Here is a 15,725-nt window from a genome sequence, read left to right as displayed (position 1 = left end):
CCCCATTTGATGAAAACAGCTCTGCTTGCTCAGAGTAAGAGAGAGCAGATGCACAAGGAAATGACAGTGATTGATCACCTTTATTGCAAGTGTGAAAAGAGGAAGGGCTGGGAGGCGTGGACAAAGCCTCAAATCTGGAGCCACTCTGCTGCAAGGTTTGGCTGGCAGGCCATGCACAGAGCAGCTCCTCCCGTTGTCGGGCTGAACACGGTAGCCCGCGGCCAGATTTAAGGAAGAGCAGGGCACCGTTTCTTTCAAACCTACCCTATTTTACTGTACTATTCTAGCAGGTGGCTCCCTCCCCCCCCCCCCCCCCAGCCTGATGTCCTAAAAACAAACTGGCCTTCAGCCACCCTGAGCCGTGGCTTTCAGTTCTAGGGGAGCACCGCTCTCACCTCCCCCAGCCGCCGGATCTCGTGCTGTTTCTTTGGCCTCACGTGCCTCCGGAGGAGGGGGTCGAGCATGGAGCTCTGGCAGCGATTGCGGCGGAACTCTTCGGGCCGGCCAGCTTCCGGCGCGGCGGCCACCACATCTTCCCGGGCTGCTCGGGGGAAAGCCAGCGTGTGCGCTGTGACCTTGAACGCCAGCAAGGAGAGGGGCCACACTGACCTGTAGCTAGGATAACCGGGGGGGGGGGGGGGGGGGGGGGGGGGGGGGGGAGTCAATGAACAAATGTACGGCGTTAAAGAGCCCAACAGCTGTAGACATGGGCTGTGGTTAGAAATTATTTATTGAAAGTACTATAAGGACCCAGCTCAAGCTTCTAGTACCTACTCCCCTAACATGACAACCATTTTACAGTGCAGAATTTTTAACACAGCATTGAATAAAATAAAGCTTATGCTTAAACTGTAAGGTTAAAAGGAAGATACAGATTAAATGGGGATCCCTGACACTTGGGTCACTGCATAGCTCAGCATGTGGGAGAGTTGAGTGATTCTCTTATAGTGACACCTTGTGGCTGGCTGAAGAATAGCATCAGAAGTAGCTCTTGGTTCTAGCTAGCTCCTGTATTTTCTGGCCCAAGTATGAAAGAGGATGCAGAAAAAAAAAAAAAAAAATCAGGGATAAAAACCCACTGGAGTCTGTGCAAGATAATTTGAACAGGAAACGTTATCCTCCGGCCATGCTTTCATACCTGATTGTGTTTCTGGTTTCCAGCAGCAAGTTAGCCAACTGAGTGGAGGGGAGATCGTTCAGCGCCATCTGCCAGGACTGGGGTAGAGTTCCCCAGAGACCATCTGTAAAAAACTCCTGGTGACCAAAACGTTAGCAGAAGTTTATTTGGTGACACTATAACTGCCTTTTGTTGTCTGAATACCAGAAAAATAAAGGAAGCATGACCTAGCGACATCACAGGAGTGCCAGTGGTGGTGGCCGAGTAGTGTCCAGCAAGGCCTAGGAGACCAGATGTTTCAGTAGCTGTTTAAATGATTACAAAGCTTGGGGAAGGAGGGGGGGGGGGGCTTGGTGTTAAGATTAAGACTAGGAACCTGAATGTTTACCTGCCCAGGATTATAAAGCACCAAAGACAATGGAAACCAATTTGAATAAAGAGCAATATCCTACAATCTGTCAAGTTTGTACGACTGGCGGCCGAGGCACATCCTTAGCAGGGTGGACAGGAATGACCTGGCAGACCGGATGGACCAGTTGGTTTGGGTTTTTTTTTCCCCCTGCCATCACCTACTGCATGACTATGAATGAAAGTGGATATTTGTTCGTCGTCTTTTCTCCGAAGGTTCTGAATGCTGCTTTCAGAGTTTCTTGAAATCACTGCCACTTACACTCTCTGCCCTTTTAACACAGCTAATACCACTACTGGGGAGGAGGTTGTTTGTTTTATAAAGTTGTTGTCACTTCATCCTTTTAAATCCATGCTCCTTGGGAGCACCTATAACTCCCCAGGCTCCTCTGGGTAGATCTTTCATGTCACACTAGTTTTTTTTTTTTAAATAGAAAAATAATCCATCCCCATCCAAGTGGCCTTTTGAGGCTCCGCTCAGCAAGAAGAATTGCTCACGGAGGGGCCGTGGCTGTGCCACGTTGCTTTAAAACAGAAGCAATTCCTACTTTGAAACCTACTTACAATAATATAAGAGTCTGTGATGTAACCATAGATAGAAAGGACCCGGGTAATATTCAGTGCCAGCTGCTTCTGCTGCTCCAGGGAGAAAGGCCGAGAAGAGAAGCTCGACATCTTAGCACTGCAGCGATACACCTATAAAAAAAACAAAACCCACCGTACTTGTGATTAGGTATCATGGTAAAGACATCGACCAATAAGATGTAGGAAAATTGGTTCTTACCTGCTAATTTTTGTTCCTGTAGTACCACAGATCAGTGCAGACTCCTGCATTTTACCTCCCTGCCAGCAGATGGAGTTAAAGTTTCACTGACACTGTACATAACCCAGTGAGCCACCTGCAGCCCCTCAGTATTGACCTGTATCTAAGTCAAGATGACAGCAACAACCATAAATTTCTAAGCAAGCTTCTAAGCAAACTCCTTCCCCTCCAAATAGTCGGAAGAAGGTGAAGTTGCGCAAAAAGACAATGGAAAACTGTTTTCCCAAATTTAACATAAGCGATCAGCATTGAAAAACCTCCATCAACTCTGCACATTACACAAAGCAACAGTACCAGCGGAGGACTCTCCCCCCAGTAAATGGGCAGATCTCTGGACCGATCTATGGTACTACAGGAAAGAAAATTCCTTTCCCTGTACGTACCCCGATCAGTCCAGACTCCTGGGATGTACCTAAGCTCCCCTTAATTCGGGTGGGACCTGGAGAGCTCTGCTCATAGAACATTCTCAACACTCTCCCGACATCCAAGCGATAATGCCTAGCAAAGATTGTGCAACGACTTCCCAGCAGCCACCCAGCAAATTTCAAGCAGAGACACCCAATGTGACTCAGCGCAGGAAGTCACCTGAGAATGCGTCGAGTGCGCCCCTAACCCCCCCCAACAGCGGGCACCCTTTAGAAATGTAAATCAACTCCATCGCTTCCTTCAGCCACCGCACAATTGTAGCCTTAGAAGCCTTACGTCCCCTTCTTTGGACCACTCCACAGTACAAAGAGGTGATCCGATCTATGGAAATCATCAGTGACCTTTAGATACCTCAATAATGCACGCCTCCCATCTAAGAGCCCAAGCACCCCCACATGAGGCGCAGAGGGATCCACATCCGGAAAAGCAGGAAGCTCCACCATCCGTCTAAGGTGGAAGGTCGAGACTACCTCAGGCAGGAAGGAAGGCACCATGCATAAAGATACTCCCGGAATCAGACATCTGTAGGAAGGGATCTCGACACGAGCGCACCTGGACCTCCGAAACTCTCCTGGCTGAACAAACAGCCACCAAGAAAACCACTTTAAGAGTCAAGACCTTTTAAAGGGAGCCCTCTTTAGTGGGTCAATCCGAGCCTCACACGATCCTCTAAGGACCAGTTTCAGATTCCAAGATGGACAATCGTTCCGCACAGCACAGCACAGCAAATAATATTCTACTAAAATCTATTCAAAACTGAAACAGTAAATATCAATATTAGATTGCTAACTTTGAATGTTTTGATTATTCAATAGATACAATTACTTTAAATAAGAACCTTTTAATACAATATTATACAGTGTAATCGAGTGCAATTTATAGAGACAGAGAAAATTTTAGTGATGCTGCCACATAACACGAAGTGCCACCTGCAGTCCCTCAGTATTGACCTGTACCCAAGCCAAGATGTGAAAAACCAAAAATAACTGCAGAATTAACTAACCTGCCCCGAAGGAGCAGTGGGAAAAGAAACCTGGGAATCCCAACAATGCCCACACAATCTCCGTGCAGGAGCAAAAAAACTGCCTGTGCTGTTCTTCAGAAAAACGTAGATCAAAACAGATCGAGCAGACTCTCCAATTTCCCTCTCCTGCAGTGGGCGGGAACACTGGACTAATCCGTGGTACTACAGGAATGAAAATTAGCAGGTAAGAACCAATTTTCCTTTCCCTGTACTTACCCGGATCAGTCCAGACTCCTGGGATGTACCAAAGCTTCCCTAAGAGGGGTGGGACCTCGAGAGTCCCGCTCAAATTACACTTTCACCAAAGCCCATGGCCTCCGGGGCCTGGACGTCCAAACAGTAACGCCTGGCGAAAGTGTGCAATGATTTCCAGTTCGCCGCTTGACAGATCTCTTGTGGCGAAACATTCGGCCCAAGAAGCTGCCTGACACCGAGTCGAACGTACCCAAAGCCCTTCCAGGACGGGACGACCCTGACCGAGAGCCAACAGCCTCCTTCAACCACCGCGCAATGGTTGCTCGCGAGGCCTTATGACCCTTTTTGGCACCACTCCACAGCACGATAAGAGAATCCAACAGGCGGATGTCGTCCTTAACCTTCAGTAAAGCACGCGGGATCCAAAGCTGGGAAGGATGGAAGTTTCACAGACCGATTCAAGGGAAAAAGAAGAAACCACCTTTGGCAAAAAGGATGGGACCATTCGCAGGGAAACCTCCCGTACCTGAAATCCTCAAAAAGGGCTTTCTACATGACAAGACCTGTCGTTCGGAAATTCCACGAGCCGAACAAATTGCCACCAGAAAAACCACTTTCAAAGTGAGGTCCTTCATGGAAGATTGCTTCAGGGGTTCAAAGGGGGCAGCACACAAGCCCTTAAGGACCACATTAAGGCTCCATGATTGACAGGGTTTTCGGATCGGAGGACGTAAATGCTTAGCCCCCCCCTAAGAAACGCACCACATCCAATAACTTTGCCTCGAAGACAGCCTACCGCTGCCACTTGAACCCTCAGGGAATTAAAGTAGAGACCTTTAGTGAAACCGTCCTGTAGGAATGCTAAAACATCCACAACCGAAGCTCACCGAAGGCTCACCTTTTGCCTTGTACACCATAACTCAAATACTTTCCAAACTCTCACATATGCCAGGGAAGTGGAAGGTTTTCTAGACTGCAAGAGGGTCGTGATAACTCCTTCTGAATAATCCTTATTCCTCAAGCATTCCCTTTCAAAAGCCAAGCCGCTAGACAAAAGCGATCTTCCTGATCCAAACAGATGGGACCTCGATGCAGAAGATTGGGCAGATGCGCCAACCGCAACAGACCGGCCACAGCCAGCTTGACCAAGTCTGCAAACCACGGACGCCTCGGCCACTCTGGGGCAATGAGAACCACCTCGCCCAGATGGACGTCTATGCAATGCAAAATCTTGCATACCAACGGCCAAGGTGGAAACATGTACAGAAGGACTCTTGTCGGCCAAGGCAGAACTAACGCATCCACGCCTTCTGCCCCTCTTTCCCTTCGCCGACTGAAAAACTGTAGGACTTTGGCATGGCAAAAAGTCACCATCGGAGCCACATCCGGCATGCCCCACTTTCGTCGGATGAGGCATAGCGCTTCCTCTGACAACTCCCACTCTCTCTTGAGGAAGTCTGAATGAGATCATATATGGCATCAGTACCATACGCCACCACGGCCTCCAGACGTTCAGCTTGTCGCGCCTCCGACTCGGATAAGGACCTATCAACCTGTAGTTGTTGCACCCAGCGCAAACCAGCTCTCAACATAAAACTGCTGCATGTAACCGCTCGTAGGCCTAGGGCAGACACCTCAAAAATCTTTTTGAGGTGCACCTCCAGCTTCCGATCGTGAAGATCATTCACTGCCGTCGCACCAGCCACGGGGATAGACGTCTTCTTAGTAAATGCCGACACAAAGGCATCCACCTTCGGGATCTTGAGAAGCTCTAGCACATACTCGGGTAAAGGATACAACTTGTCCATGGCCCTGCTGACTTTTAGGCCGGTGTCGGGAGTATCCCACTCCCTAAGCATCAAGTCGCTGACAGATTTATGGAAAGTACACATAGGACCACGAAGGCCAAACATGACCGCATCCACTGCACCCATCTCCGAGTGCTCCTGCAGGACTTCTATACCCAGTTCCTGCAGAACAGCTGGTATAAGGGGAGCCAATTCCTCCTTGTGGAACAGCCGAACCACTTTGGGGTCATCACCTTCAAAGGCCAGGACCTTTGATTCCTCCTGATCCGTATTCTGGCCCACCAGAGCCGGATCTGATCCTGAAGGTCCTTGCGCTGGGACCTCATCCGCCCCAGAATCCTCAGGAGAGTCGGCTGTGGCGGGCATCGGATCCGGAAGGCCGGGAACCTGCTTGATCCTGGTGGCCCCCGGAGCCCCATGTCGGAAGCACAGGAGCATCCTGAGTAGCCCTGCGCCTCAGGGACTTTCGTGCCTTATAGGCTTTGTGCAAAAGAAGCACAAAGTCCGAAGAAAAGGAAGAAGAGGAATCAGAATCGTGCTGGACCTCCTCTTCACAGCCAGAAGGAGGTCCCCCAGACACTGTATCCCCACCGAAGGGTCTTGCGACAAGGCAGGAGGGAAATCCCCCTCCCCCTCTGTGGCCTGCGTGGCAGCTCTGAAGGACAAAATGGCCTCTGTTCCCATGCTTAGTGAGAAAGCATCGCTGGCCGATCTCCGCACCAGAGAGGCATCGGGAGCATTGTCTGTCACGGGACAGGCGCACGCGCACCCCACATGCAGTGCAAACCGCCATGTGCGGCATGTTGATTGGTCCTGGGAACCCCCCAGGAGGGACCACCAGAGGAGGGGGGAGAAAGCGCCGAGCCATCCGCTAAAGTAAACCAGCACAGTACCATCGAGGAAAGTGTGCCGTCCCACGGCACTTCCCTGCAACTACCGGCACTCAGTTCTCAAACAAAGGTTCCTTCTTTTTTTTTTAAAGAAACTTTAATAATCAAAGAATAAAAAAAAAGAGTCACTTCCCTGCTGAAGAATGGATAAAGGCTCAAGTGGTCCTGCAGGGCAAGGGAACTGGGACCCCCAGGTTTCAGCCCTAGGACTGAGCAACAAAGGGTCTCCAACCCCCTGCTCGTCCGCTACAGAAATCAGGGGGTGGTGAACCTACCAGGATCTGGCAACCCCCTGGGAGGCTCTTGGAAAACCCTGATGAGAAGATTCCTCTTTTTTTTTTTAGTCAGGCTGGAGGCTTTGCACCTCCAGCATCTGCTGGAGACAGAGAAATACTGATGGACTGCAGGTGGCACCTCAGGTTATGTGGCAAAACCCAGGAGTCTGGACTGATCTGGGTACGTACAGGGAACAACTATTAGTCGAGAAGACTTGGGGGGGATGTCATTTTTTACTGCCCTCAGCTAGAAGTGAACTACGGGGTCTGGAGCTCCCCATTTTGATCTACCAGGTACTTCCCAGTGATTCAGATGCAGAATGGCCACTGGACTCTATGGTCCACTGGTCTGACCCAGCAAAAGATTTCTCTTAAAAGAAATCCAAATGTAAAGATGAGAGCTAATATATGGGACTTCCTAAAATTCAACATTTCAAGTTATGGCATCAGAAACTCTTTAAACAGGCACCCCAACCCACCCAATCGTGACTCCTGCCCCTGCAGCCTTAGAAGCAGCCATGCGGCTCGGAATTCTGTCCCATGTGCACACCGGTGCTCAACCGGTTCAGGCTGGCATCAATGGCGACAACCCAGATGCTGCCGTGGCTACTCCTATCGATGCAAGCTGGGCAGGAAAGAGGACGGTGGGGCGGTGCCTGTGCCAGCTGAGGCAGGCTGAGCCAGGGTCTCGGGGGAAATCAGAACTTCCAATTCCCTGCTTGCTTATGGGGGGTAAAACCTTGGCTGCTCATCCTCTTCGGTTGACCTATGAGGGACCCTCTAAAGCTAATAGTTCCTCTGTGCATCCACGGAGGTTTCAGACTGTGATGGGAGGGTGGAGGGGCATGTAGGTGGCTCTGCGTTAGGGTCACCATCTGCCCCAAGACAAAGCTAAGAGGCTGAGACAGTTGTGGTTTTTTACCACCATTGCATCTCGGGATTTGTAGTTTCCCACCTTTCCATGTGGAACGGAAGGGAGCATTAGCTTTCAAAAGCTAGTAAAGAAATGTATTAGGTTAGTCCAAAAAGACAGAAAAAGGGGATCATCATACGTATATATTTTTTTTCGGCGGGTGGGGAGGGGGGCGGTTATTGGCCTTTATTCCCGATCCTTGGCAACCGCACCACTCGATCTACCCGGAGATGCTGGAACTACAAGTCCCGAGGTGCACTAAAACGGGGTAAAACCTGGCCCGGCTCACTGTGAACCTGGAAACCGCCGACGCCCTCCCGGCCTGGGGAAAGGAGCGAGGGCGACACCTACCCGCCGGCCAAGGGCGCTGCCGCCCCACCACCTTTTGCGTCTTCGGGGGCTCTGGTGAGTAAGCGCCGATCTTCTCGATCCTCCCGCGCCGCTCGCTGGTCTCTATGGTTCTTTCGGGAGGCTTCCAGTGTCTCTCCCGTCTCTATGATTCCTTGGAAAAGGATGGATTTCTGTGCCGTCTCTATGGTTCCCCCTCCCTTCCCCGCAGCAAGTGTTCCGGTGTCTCTTCACCATCTCTATGGTTTCTGAAGGGCTCCGGCTTCCGGTCTCGCTCCTGTCTGTATGCTTTCTCCCGGCCTCGGCTTCCGGTGCCTCCGGGGCCTGTGGAGATCGGGCCTTGGTAGGGGGCAGAGGTGAGTTCCTGTGGGTTTCACATAGGAATGCGGGAGGGGGGGGGCAGGGATATGGTGGGTTAACATGTCCGCTCACCTTCAGAGCCTCCTCCCCCGACACACAAATCCCCCCCCCCCACCCCGGGAGGCTCCTCCTTCTCTGACGTATCTTATCCCTCTCACACTGTCTCCCCCCTCACCTTGAGTTCCCCCCCGCCCCCCCATCCTTCTCCTCTTCCTTCACCTCCCATCCTCAGGGCCACTTCTCCTCCCTGACAGTGTTTCCCCATCCTCACAGTTCCCTCTCCTTCCTCCCCTGACACACAGTCCCTCTCTGGCCCCCTCCCCAATACACACAGATCACGTTCACCACATACAGAATCCTCTCCTGGGGGTCTCCATCAATCCCTTATAGAGTCCTCAAAAGTCATCCTCACCCTCTATCTGTCTCCTAAACACACCATCCCACCTCACTTAGAGCCTCTGCATTCCTCTATGGAGAATCTGTGGCAGGCTTTCGTTTTGAAAGGGAAAGCAGGATAAGTATGGTGAAATAAATCCCATGACACTTGGATCAAAGAGCTGGCCTGAACTGTTGGGCTTCTTAGTCTTACTGGTTCTGAAATGCTTCCTCAATACTGCGGTAGGTAGGTAGGTGGATCAGCACTGGAAGAAGCTGTCACAGGGAGCTACAGTCATGCCAGACTTCCAGGGGTTGAGTGGGAAAGGAGCCCATCTACCGATATTTCTGCTTCCGAGCCCTGTGACAAAGCTGCATTCATGTCACTGGCTATTTGTCTCTTGGCCAGAACTCTGCTTATAGGAATAAAGATAGGTATGAAGAGTAGAATGTGAAACCTCCAGCTGTAGTGAGCCATATTGATATCTTCTTATGGTAGAAGAAAAGTTTCTCTCAGGAATTCAATTTATTTCTCTTTCATTTCCAGATGAAAGCAGCACTTCCCACATTCCTCATCTTGAAGAATTGTTTTTTACTAGAATTTTTAAAGTGTCTCTTGCTCGCCACACAATCATTCTTCAATTCTTTTGCAAGAGCTGACTGTCTGACTGATCATGTCGGACTTAATTTTAAACTTGGACGTGAGTGCCAGCCAGCCTCAGTGGAAGACCAGCCACCCCAACCAGAAACACAGACGCTTTCTTAAGCAGCGGAAGTTTTTGGAAAGGAAAGGTTTCCTGAAGCAGAAACAGCTCCCACACCAGAGCCACCAGTATCGGCCTTTTAAACCAGAGAATACTTATGCTAACCATCACAGAAGCTTCACCACTTGGGAGAGGAACAATAGTACACCCAACTTAGAGTCTTCGGTTCACAGCTTGGACAAAAGTAGCCTAGGAAAGGATGCCAACTCCTTTGGCAGCAAAGAAACCTCACTCCACGTCCAGCAGCCAAAATCATTCCCAACATCAAACAGCAGGCATAGTTTGGAAGGGCCGAGGCATCCATGTGATTCCCGGCTGACATGGCCTGCGCCAGGAGGGACTAAAATGAGGCAGGGGTCAGCAAAACCAAGTTTGTCTTATGACAATCATTCCAGCAGCAGAGACCACTCCCACCCCTTTACCAATACGCACAAAGTAAGCCCACTCAGCGAATATCAAAGCGGGCTTTTTGCTGCCTGCCCCTACAAAATGGTGGCGATCGACTGTGAGATGGTAGGGACGGGACCTGGGGCCCGCCACAGTGAGCTGGCCCGGTGCAGTATAGTGAGCCATGAAGGCGACGTGGTGTATGACAAGTACGTTAAGCCCCCGAACCCGATCACGGACTACCGAACGAGGTGGAGCGGGATCAGGAAGCATCATATGAAGAACGCAATGCCATTCAAGGTGGCCCAGAAAGAGGTGAGTCTGGAGGCAGGGAGAGCAAAATTTGTAAGCTCTTCGTTTTTGTAGGCAACGATTTGTTTTAGGTGCCTTTGTTTTTCTAATTTTATTCATTTCACTTTATAAACTTAGTTTCTGTTTCTTAGCATCATGAGGTCTCGCTTAGGTAGTGTTGCCGTATATTTTATGTGCCATTAACTGTTTAGACTACTGTGTAATTGTGGGAGGCTCCCCTTCCTCTTTCAGATCCTGAAGATCCTGGCGGGGAAGGTGGTCATCGGTCACGCCATCCACAATGACTTCAAGGCCCTGTGCTATGTCCACCCAAAGTCACTGACCCGCGACACTTCCCAGATGCCGCTGTTGAACAGGAAGGCCGGCTTTCCTGAGAAGGAAGTCGTTTCGCTCAAGCGCCTCACCAAGCAACTGCTTAACCGAGAAATCCAGGTACCGTGGAGCAGAGTCTCACTTGAAATCTGTGGATATACACACACACAAAACACTATGAGAGCAGCAGTTCACCTTAACATGTTCCTCGTGTTAAAAAATCTCTGTGTAACAGCATATGTGTAGCTGGCATCTGATTTACAGATTAGTTATATCCTCAGATTGCTGGTAAAAGCAGCAGTATCTTTCCTTTATGGAAAGGATAAAAGATGCACCGAACAGTGCCCTTACCTGCCCCCCCCCCCCCCCCTCCCCAATATCCCGGAGGCAAAAACAGTAAGAGACTTCAAGAAAGCCTGGGATAAGCGTAGTGGGGAAGCCAAAGATCACTGCACTGGGAATCAGTTTGGGCAGAGAGCAGATGGGGCCGGCCCTGCATCTCTTTTTTTACTGGCCTGATAGCTCTGGTGGTAAGCACAGTGTCCTGCCATGCAGAATGTTCCCTGTTTGATCCACGGGGCAGGTCTTCCGCTCCCTGGGCCGGCCGGGGCTAGGGATGCCACGGAGGCTGCATTCAAAGCCCCCGGGGGAAGGGGGGGGTCACAATCCTCGCGACCCCTGGGGGCCAGATTCAGGGCCCGTGCTTGCAGGGTTCTGGAAGGAGCCTCGGGTAAGTTGCAAAGGAAGGCTCCTGGGGCCAGGTTCCAGCCCTGGTTCTGACTGAAGGAGCTGGAGGAAATCCGAATACAAAGGAGCAGGGAGGATCCAAACAACAACAAAAAAAAAGCTTGTCTGTTTCTGTGAAGGGGTTGCTTTAATCGGTTCTCAGCTGAACGATACCAGCTCCCCCTCTCTTTTTCTTCCTTATTCTGTTCTCATTCTAGAAGCAATATTGGCTCCTATTGCTGCCAGTCAAAGCAAATCAGGGCCCTGCGTGTAGATTTGGATAGGAAAGGAGACCCGGGGGAGGGGGGGGGGTTAGACCAGGAAGAGGCAGAAAAGAACCAATATACAGACAATTTGATGACTTTGCTTCAAAATCCTCAAGTACCGTATCCAGTGCCATGAGTTCATCATGTGATGATAGCGAATGAGCCCTCCCTGCCCCCAAACTATTCATGGCCACCCTGAGTGGAAGAGGAAGGTGGTGAACCGAGTGGCCTGAGGTCCGACTGTATGCCATGCACTTTCTCCGAGGGCCGTGATCTGTTTAAGTCACAGAGCAGACCTGATCCCAAAGGCACATATTAGTTTCACAGGGGGTCCGAAGGCTGTTTCCTAATTTAAACATCTTATTTTCTTCTTCTTTTTTTTTGTTTCTACTCCCTCCCCCTCCACCACCCGCACACTTACAGGTTGGGAAAAAAGGGCACTCATCCGTGGAAGATGCCAGAGCCACGATGGAGCTGTACCGGTTGATCGAGGCAGAGTGGGAGAGAGAGTTGGCCTTGGCCCCTGTAAAGGACTAGCATGGACTAAGGCGCCCCCCCCCCCCCCCCAAAAAAAAAAAAACAAACAAACAAGGGGTGGAGGGAAAAGATGCAGCCGGAACAGCAAGAGTGGAAGGTTGGGGGGGGGGGAGGGGAGGGGAGGGTCAAGAAAGACGGGAGAGCTGCCGCAGGTGCCGGTGCAGGTTGTGATGAACAGCGTCAGCCAATCAGAAGTCTTTTCTCTATCGTGCAGGTGAGAAGAGGGTCTCGCCCACACTTTAATGACATGGCCTAAAGGGTGCTTCTGTAGCTGGGATTGCGTGGTAGCCATGCCTCCAGTGGGCAGCAGAGGGACCCGCCTGCGGAAATCAGAGCATTTTATAGCGGGACAGAGAGAGGAAGGATCAGGTCGTCGAGGCCAGCGACCCGGCCGTTTTCCCCAAGTTACCACAAACCAGCAAGTTAAGCCTATGTTAAGTAAAAATGGGAAGAGGCCCGTCTTTAACGATATTGGAGCCCCTGACTTAGGTACCTAAGGAGCTTATTTTCAGCCGAACTTAGCAGTCTTTAAGTTTTCAGCTGAACGTTCTCTTACATTTAGAAGCCTAAACCTTGCAGGCCTAAATGTAGGCCTGCTGTTCATCTGCCTTGATTTAGGCTCCTGAGTTAGGTGCCTGGTGCTGAAAATCAGTGCTAAACTCTAACCTTTGGCTCCCCACTCTAGCTCTGCCCCTGTGGTCACTCACTTTTCAAGCTCTTAAACTGGAATCGTAAATTTAGGGTCTTAGCCCTAGTACATTTTCCAAAGGGCCAATCACCCAAAATTAGGCACCTTAACCCTTTTAAAATCGAGTTCTAAGAGGTCGTTATTCAGCAGCTTTTAGTCGGATAACCTGTGAATTATCAGGCTAAATGCTGAATTTGGACTATTTCCTCCATTTCTCTGGCTAAAACTTAGCTGGGGCACATAGGGGTATTCTGGGGCAGAGTTAAGTTAGCCGGATAAATCGTCCGGTTAACTCCAATATTCAGAGTTATCTGGCTGACTTATCCAGCTAACTCCGGTCATGCTGAGAGTAGTCCTAAAGTTAGCCGGATAAACTGATAGTCGGATAGGTTCAGCAGTACGGCTGTTCCACTGAATATCCCATCAAAGTTAGTCAGATAAGTATATCCAGCTAACTTTGCAAGCCAGCCAGCCACTGAATATTATTCCCATAGCCTTTACTAAAGTGGCTTAGCTGAGATCTGCATTTTGTGGCATTTAGCTGTTTTATGGCTACTTTCAGCCTGGTCGATGCCATATCTCTGTAGTGCCAGAACCAAAATGTAAACAGAGAAACTGTTTTAACATGCAGGGGACGGGAGCGAGAGGGAATGAAATCAAAGGAAAACTGTATGACCAGAGGCTGTGAGTGACACAGTGCAGACTGCCGAGCCTTCCCTGCATCTGATGCCTTTTGAATAGACTTAAAGGTTTTTACCTGACTCCGGCAATTTGGATAGTGTGATCACGTCTCCCTGCTCTTGCCCGTGGCGTGAAGGTCACCCTGAATGCCATGGTGCCTGCTGTTCCCAGTGTGCGCATTCCCCTGGCAGCTCATGATAATGCTGAGGAGGTCCTGCTGCCAATATTGAGAAAATGAAGTGACAACCTGGTTACCTACTCTCCGTCCTTTGACCATTCTCCGAAAGGCCTGCTTAGAAAGGAAAGGGACACCTTGATGTGACAGTAAGTGTTTACAAAAGTCCCTTTCGCTGCTGTGGAAAGCATCGTGACATTGTGACGTCCCAGGCTCTGCCTTGTCACTAGGGTCATTACTCTTGCTCCTCTCAGTCTCTGGTAGCTCTCTCAGGCCAACGAGCAGGAGCCAGCGCAGGGTATGGTTCCTAGGCTCCTGTGTGCAGATGTCGGGCACGAAACATTAGGCCATCAGCTTTCCCAGACAGCAATCAGCAACTGATCTAGCTCCAAAAGCCAGTAAAGTGATAAAGTGACGCAGGTGAGGATCATTTTAAGTGACATAGTGGAGTGTGGAGGAATATTAGCAATCAAATATTTGTAACTTATTCTTTATTGATTGTTTGTTTTTTTTCTGTAATCAAATTATTTTTATTATTCTTTGCTTTTAAAAGTTATCCTTGCTCATAACTTCTTAAGACACTAAAACACATGAGCATGATGACGCCACTGGTCCGTAGCAGATTCCTCTCTTAGCCCTGACTGTGAATTCGCTACGGCTTTGTCTCTCATGAGGAGATGAGCCCCAGTCTCTTCCAAACGGTGGACAGGCCCTTCGACACAGCGACGGAACAGGCTTTTAGTGCCCCTGCCAGTCCGGGACAAAACCTGAACACGCCATGTGTGACTGACACGACAGGAATGGAGTGGAACCTTACAGACCAAGCAGTTTATTAGAGCTTTCGAGTTCAGCGTCCGCCATGTGACCGTGAGGCAACCGCTGCGATTCCTGAGCTTTCCAGATCCCTCGTAGGACACAACGTCTCTTTAAAAGGCCTCAGCTTGCACCCCTTTCACAAGCGGCAGATCTCATAGGTTAGTCCTCCACCTTCATCAGCGGACGCTGTCAGGTGGGCAAGCGCTGCGTATTCTGTTTCTGCCCCCTCCGACTGGGGTTGTGTGATTGATTCTTAATTTTTTTTTTAATGCATTCTGAACATGGTTGGGGGTTTGACTGTTACAGTCAGGATTTTTTGTCTCTTGTCAAATACTGTTAAATGACAATTTGGGAAAAGACCAAAACAGTTGACACCTATGATAAAATCGTATCGGATAAGGTCTTTTGCATCCTAGTTTCAAAATGGCATTCTCTAGGTTTTTTTTGGAGCAAAGAAGTGCAGTTTAGGAATGCTTTCTGGAAGGTGGTTAAGCTCCCCAAATATCCAGTTATATGTGATGGGTTATTCTAAAAGAGATACAGAAACACCAATGTGAAGGAGGACCACAGACCATGTATTTTAGTACAGTTCAGCTGCAGAGGACTTCACATTGCTCAGATCTGGAAAGCAGGTTATTGGAGCACAAATAGGTGCCACGCCTATCCTAATCGGGGGGAGAGGGCAAAACTCAGTGCTCAGACTGCGTCCCCGTCTCTTTTGGACAACCTCCATTTCTTTCCTGTTGAGGCTTTAGGCCAGCAAGGTCCATTGGCCTAAGGGTTAGAGGTTCATAGCCTTTTTTTTTTTCCCTCCAGAAGTGCGAGAAAGGGCAAGGCGGCACTCTTACCTCCTCTCCTGAGAGGGAGGGGAGAAAAACCACAGTTACAAAAAAAAAAAAATGTAGTCAAGTCACCGACTCTTCCAGCAGTGAAAGCCTGATCTGTGCTGTTGAGTCTCCCTTTTCTGCTCCTGATCTGTGGCTTTATGGCCTGTTTCATGCTTTCTAGTACTGTCTAATTCATCTCCGAAACAAACCCAACAGAATCTTGAAATGTATTTTATTTTTATTAAAGACAATAAAATAAAATGTTTTCTGGT

The 15,725-nt window shown here is 49.7% G+C and overlaps 2 protein-coding genes across 9 annotated transcripts in view; one reads left to right on the top strand and one right to left on the bottom strand.

The window, feature by feature from the left end:
• RRNAD1 (ribosomal RNA adenine dimethylase domain containing 1) overlaps positions 1 to 8,367 on the bottom strand; it is a 21,613-nt gene extending 13,246 nt beyond the window's left edge. For 2 of the 7 annotated variants that reach the window (XM_029581692.1, XM_029581698.1), the window contains exons 1-4: positions 8,231 to 8,367; positions 2,090 to 2,221; positions 1,139 to 1,254; positions 396 to 615 (exon numbers count right to left, since the gene is read on the bottom strand). In XM_029581692.1, coding sequence (XP_029437552.1) covers positions 396 to 615; positions 1,139 to 1,254; positions 2,090 to 2,200 — 447 coding nt within the window. In that variant the 5' untranslated portion in view covers positions 2,201 to 2,221; positions 8,231 to 8,367. Of the gene's footprint in view, positions 1 to 395; positions 616 to 1,138; positions 1,255 to 2,089; positions 2,222 to 7,445; positions 7,660 to 7,705; positions 7,840 to 8,018; positions 8,146 to 8,230 lie in introns of those variants that run through there. The other 5 variants (XM_029581696.1, XM_029581695.1, XM_029581694.1 and 2 more) reach the window with 5 other exon arrangements.
• ISG20L2 (interferon stimulated exonuclease gene 20 like 2) lies at positions 8,159 to 15,725 on the top strand. Of its 2 annotated transcripts, none has more exons than XM_029581700.1 (4): positions 8,159 to 8,284; positions 9,510 to 10,428; positions 10,657 to 10,857; positions 12,153 to 15,725. In XM_029581700.1, exons 2-4 carry the CDS (start codon positions 9,637 to 9,639, stop codon positions 12,264 to 12,266), a joined length of 1,107 nt encoding a protein of 368 aa, XP_029437560.1. In that variant the 5' UTR covers positions 8,159 to 8,284; positions 9,510 to 9,636; the 3' UTR covers positions 12,267 to 15,725. The 2 variants fall into 2 exon arrangements, with proteins under 2 accessions (XP_029437560.1, XP_029437559.1); XM_029581699.1 differs by lacking the exon at positions 8,159 to 8,284 and adding an exon at positions 8,449 to 8,583.

This window comes from Rhinatrema bivittatum, chromosome 16 (assembly GCF_901001135.1).
Source record: "Rhinatrema bivittatum chromosome 16, aRhiBiv1.1, whole genome shotgun sequence".
Classification (NCBI taxonomy): Eukaryota; Metazoa; Chordata; class Amphibia; order Gymnophiona; family Rhinatrematidae; genus Rhinatrema; species Rhinatrema bivittatum.
Note: the sequence above shows the minus strand (reverse complement) of the source record. Positions and strands in the feature narration are given on the sequence as shown.

Coding starts and splice junctions, on each gene's coding strand:
- ISG20L2 (XM_029581700.1), top strand. CDS start 9,637: ATGTCGGACTTAATTTTAAACTTGGACGTGAGTGCCAGCCAGCCTCAG. Junction 10,429..10,656: donor TCAAGGTGGCCCAGAAAGAG/GTGAGTCTGGAG, acceptor TTCCTCTTTCAG/ATCCTGAAGATCCTGGCGGG. Junction 10,858..12,152: donor TGCTTAACCGAGAAATCCAG/GTACCGTGGAGC, acceptor GCACACTTACAG/GTTGGGAAAAAAGGGCACTC.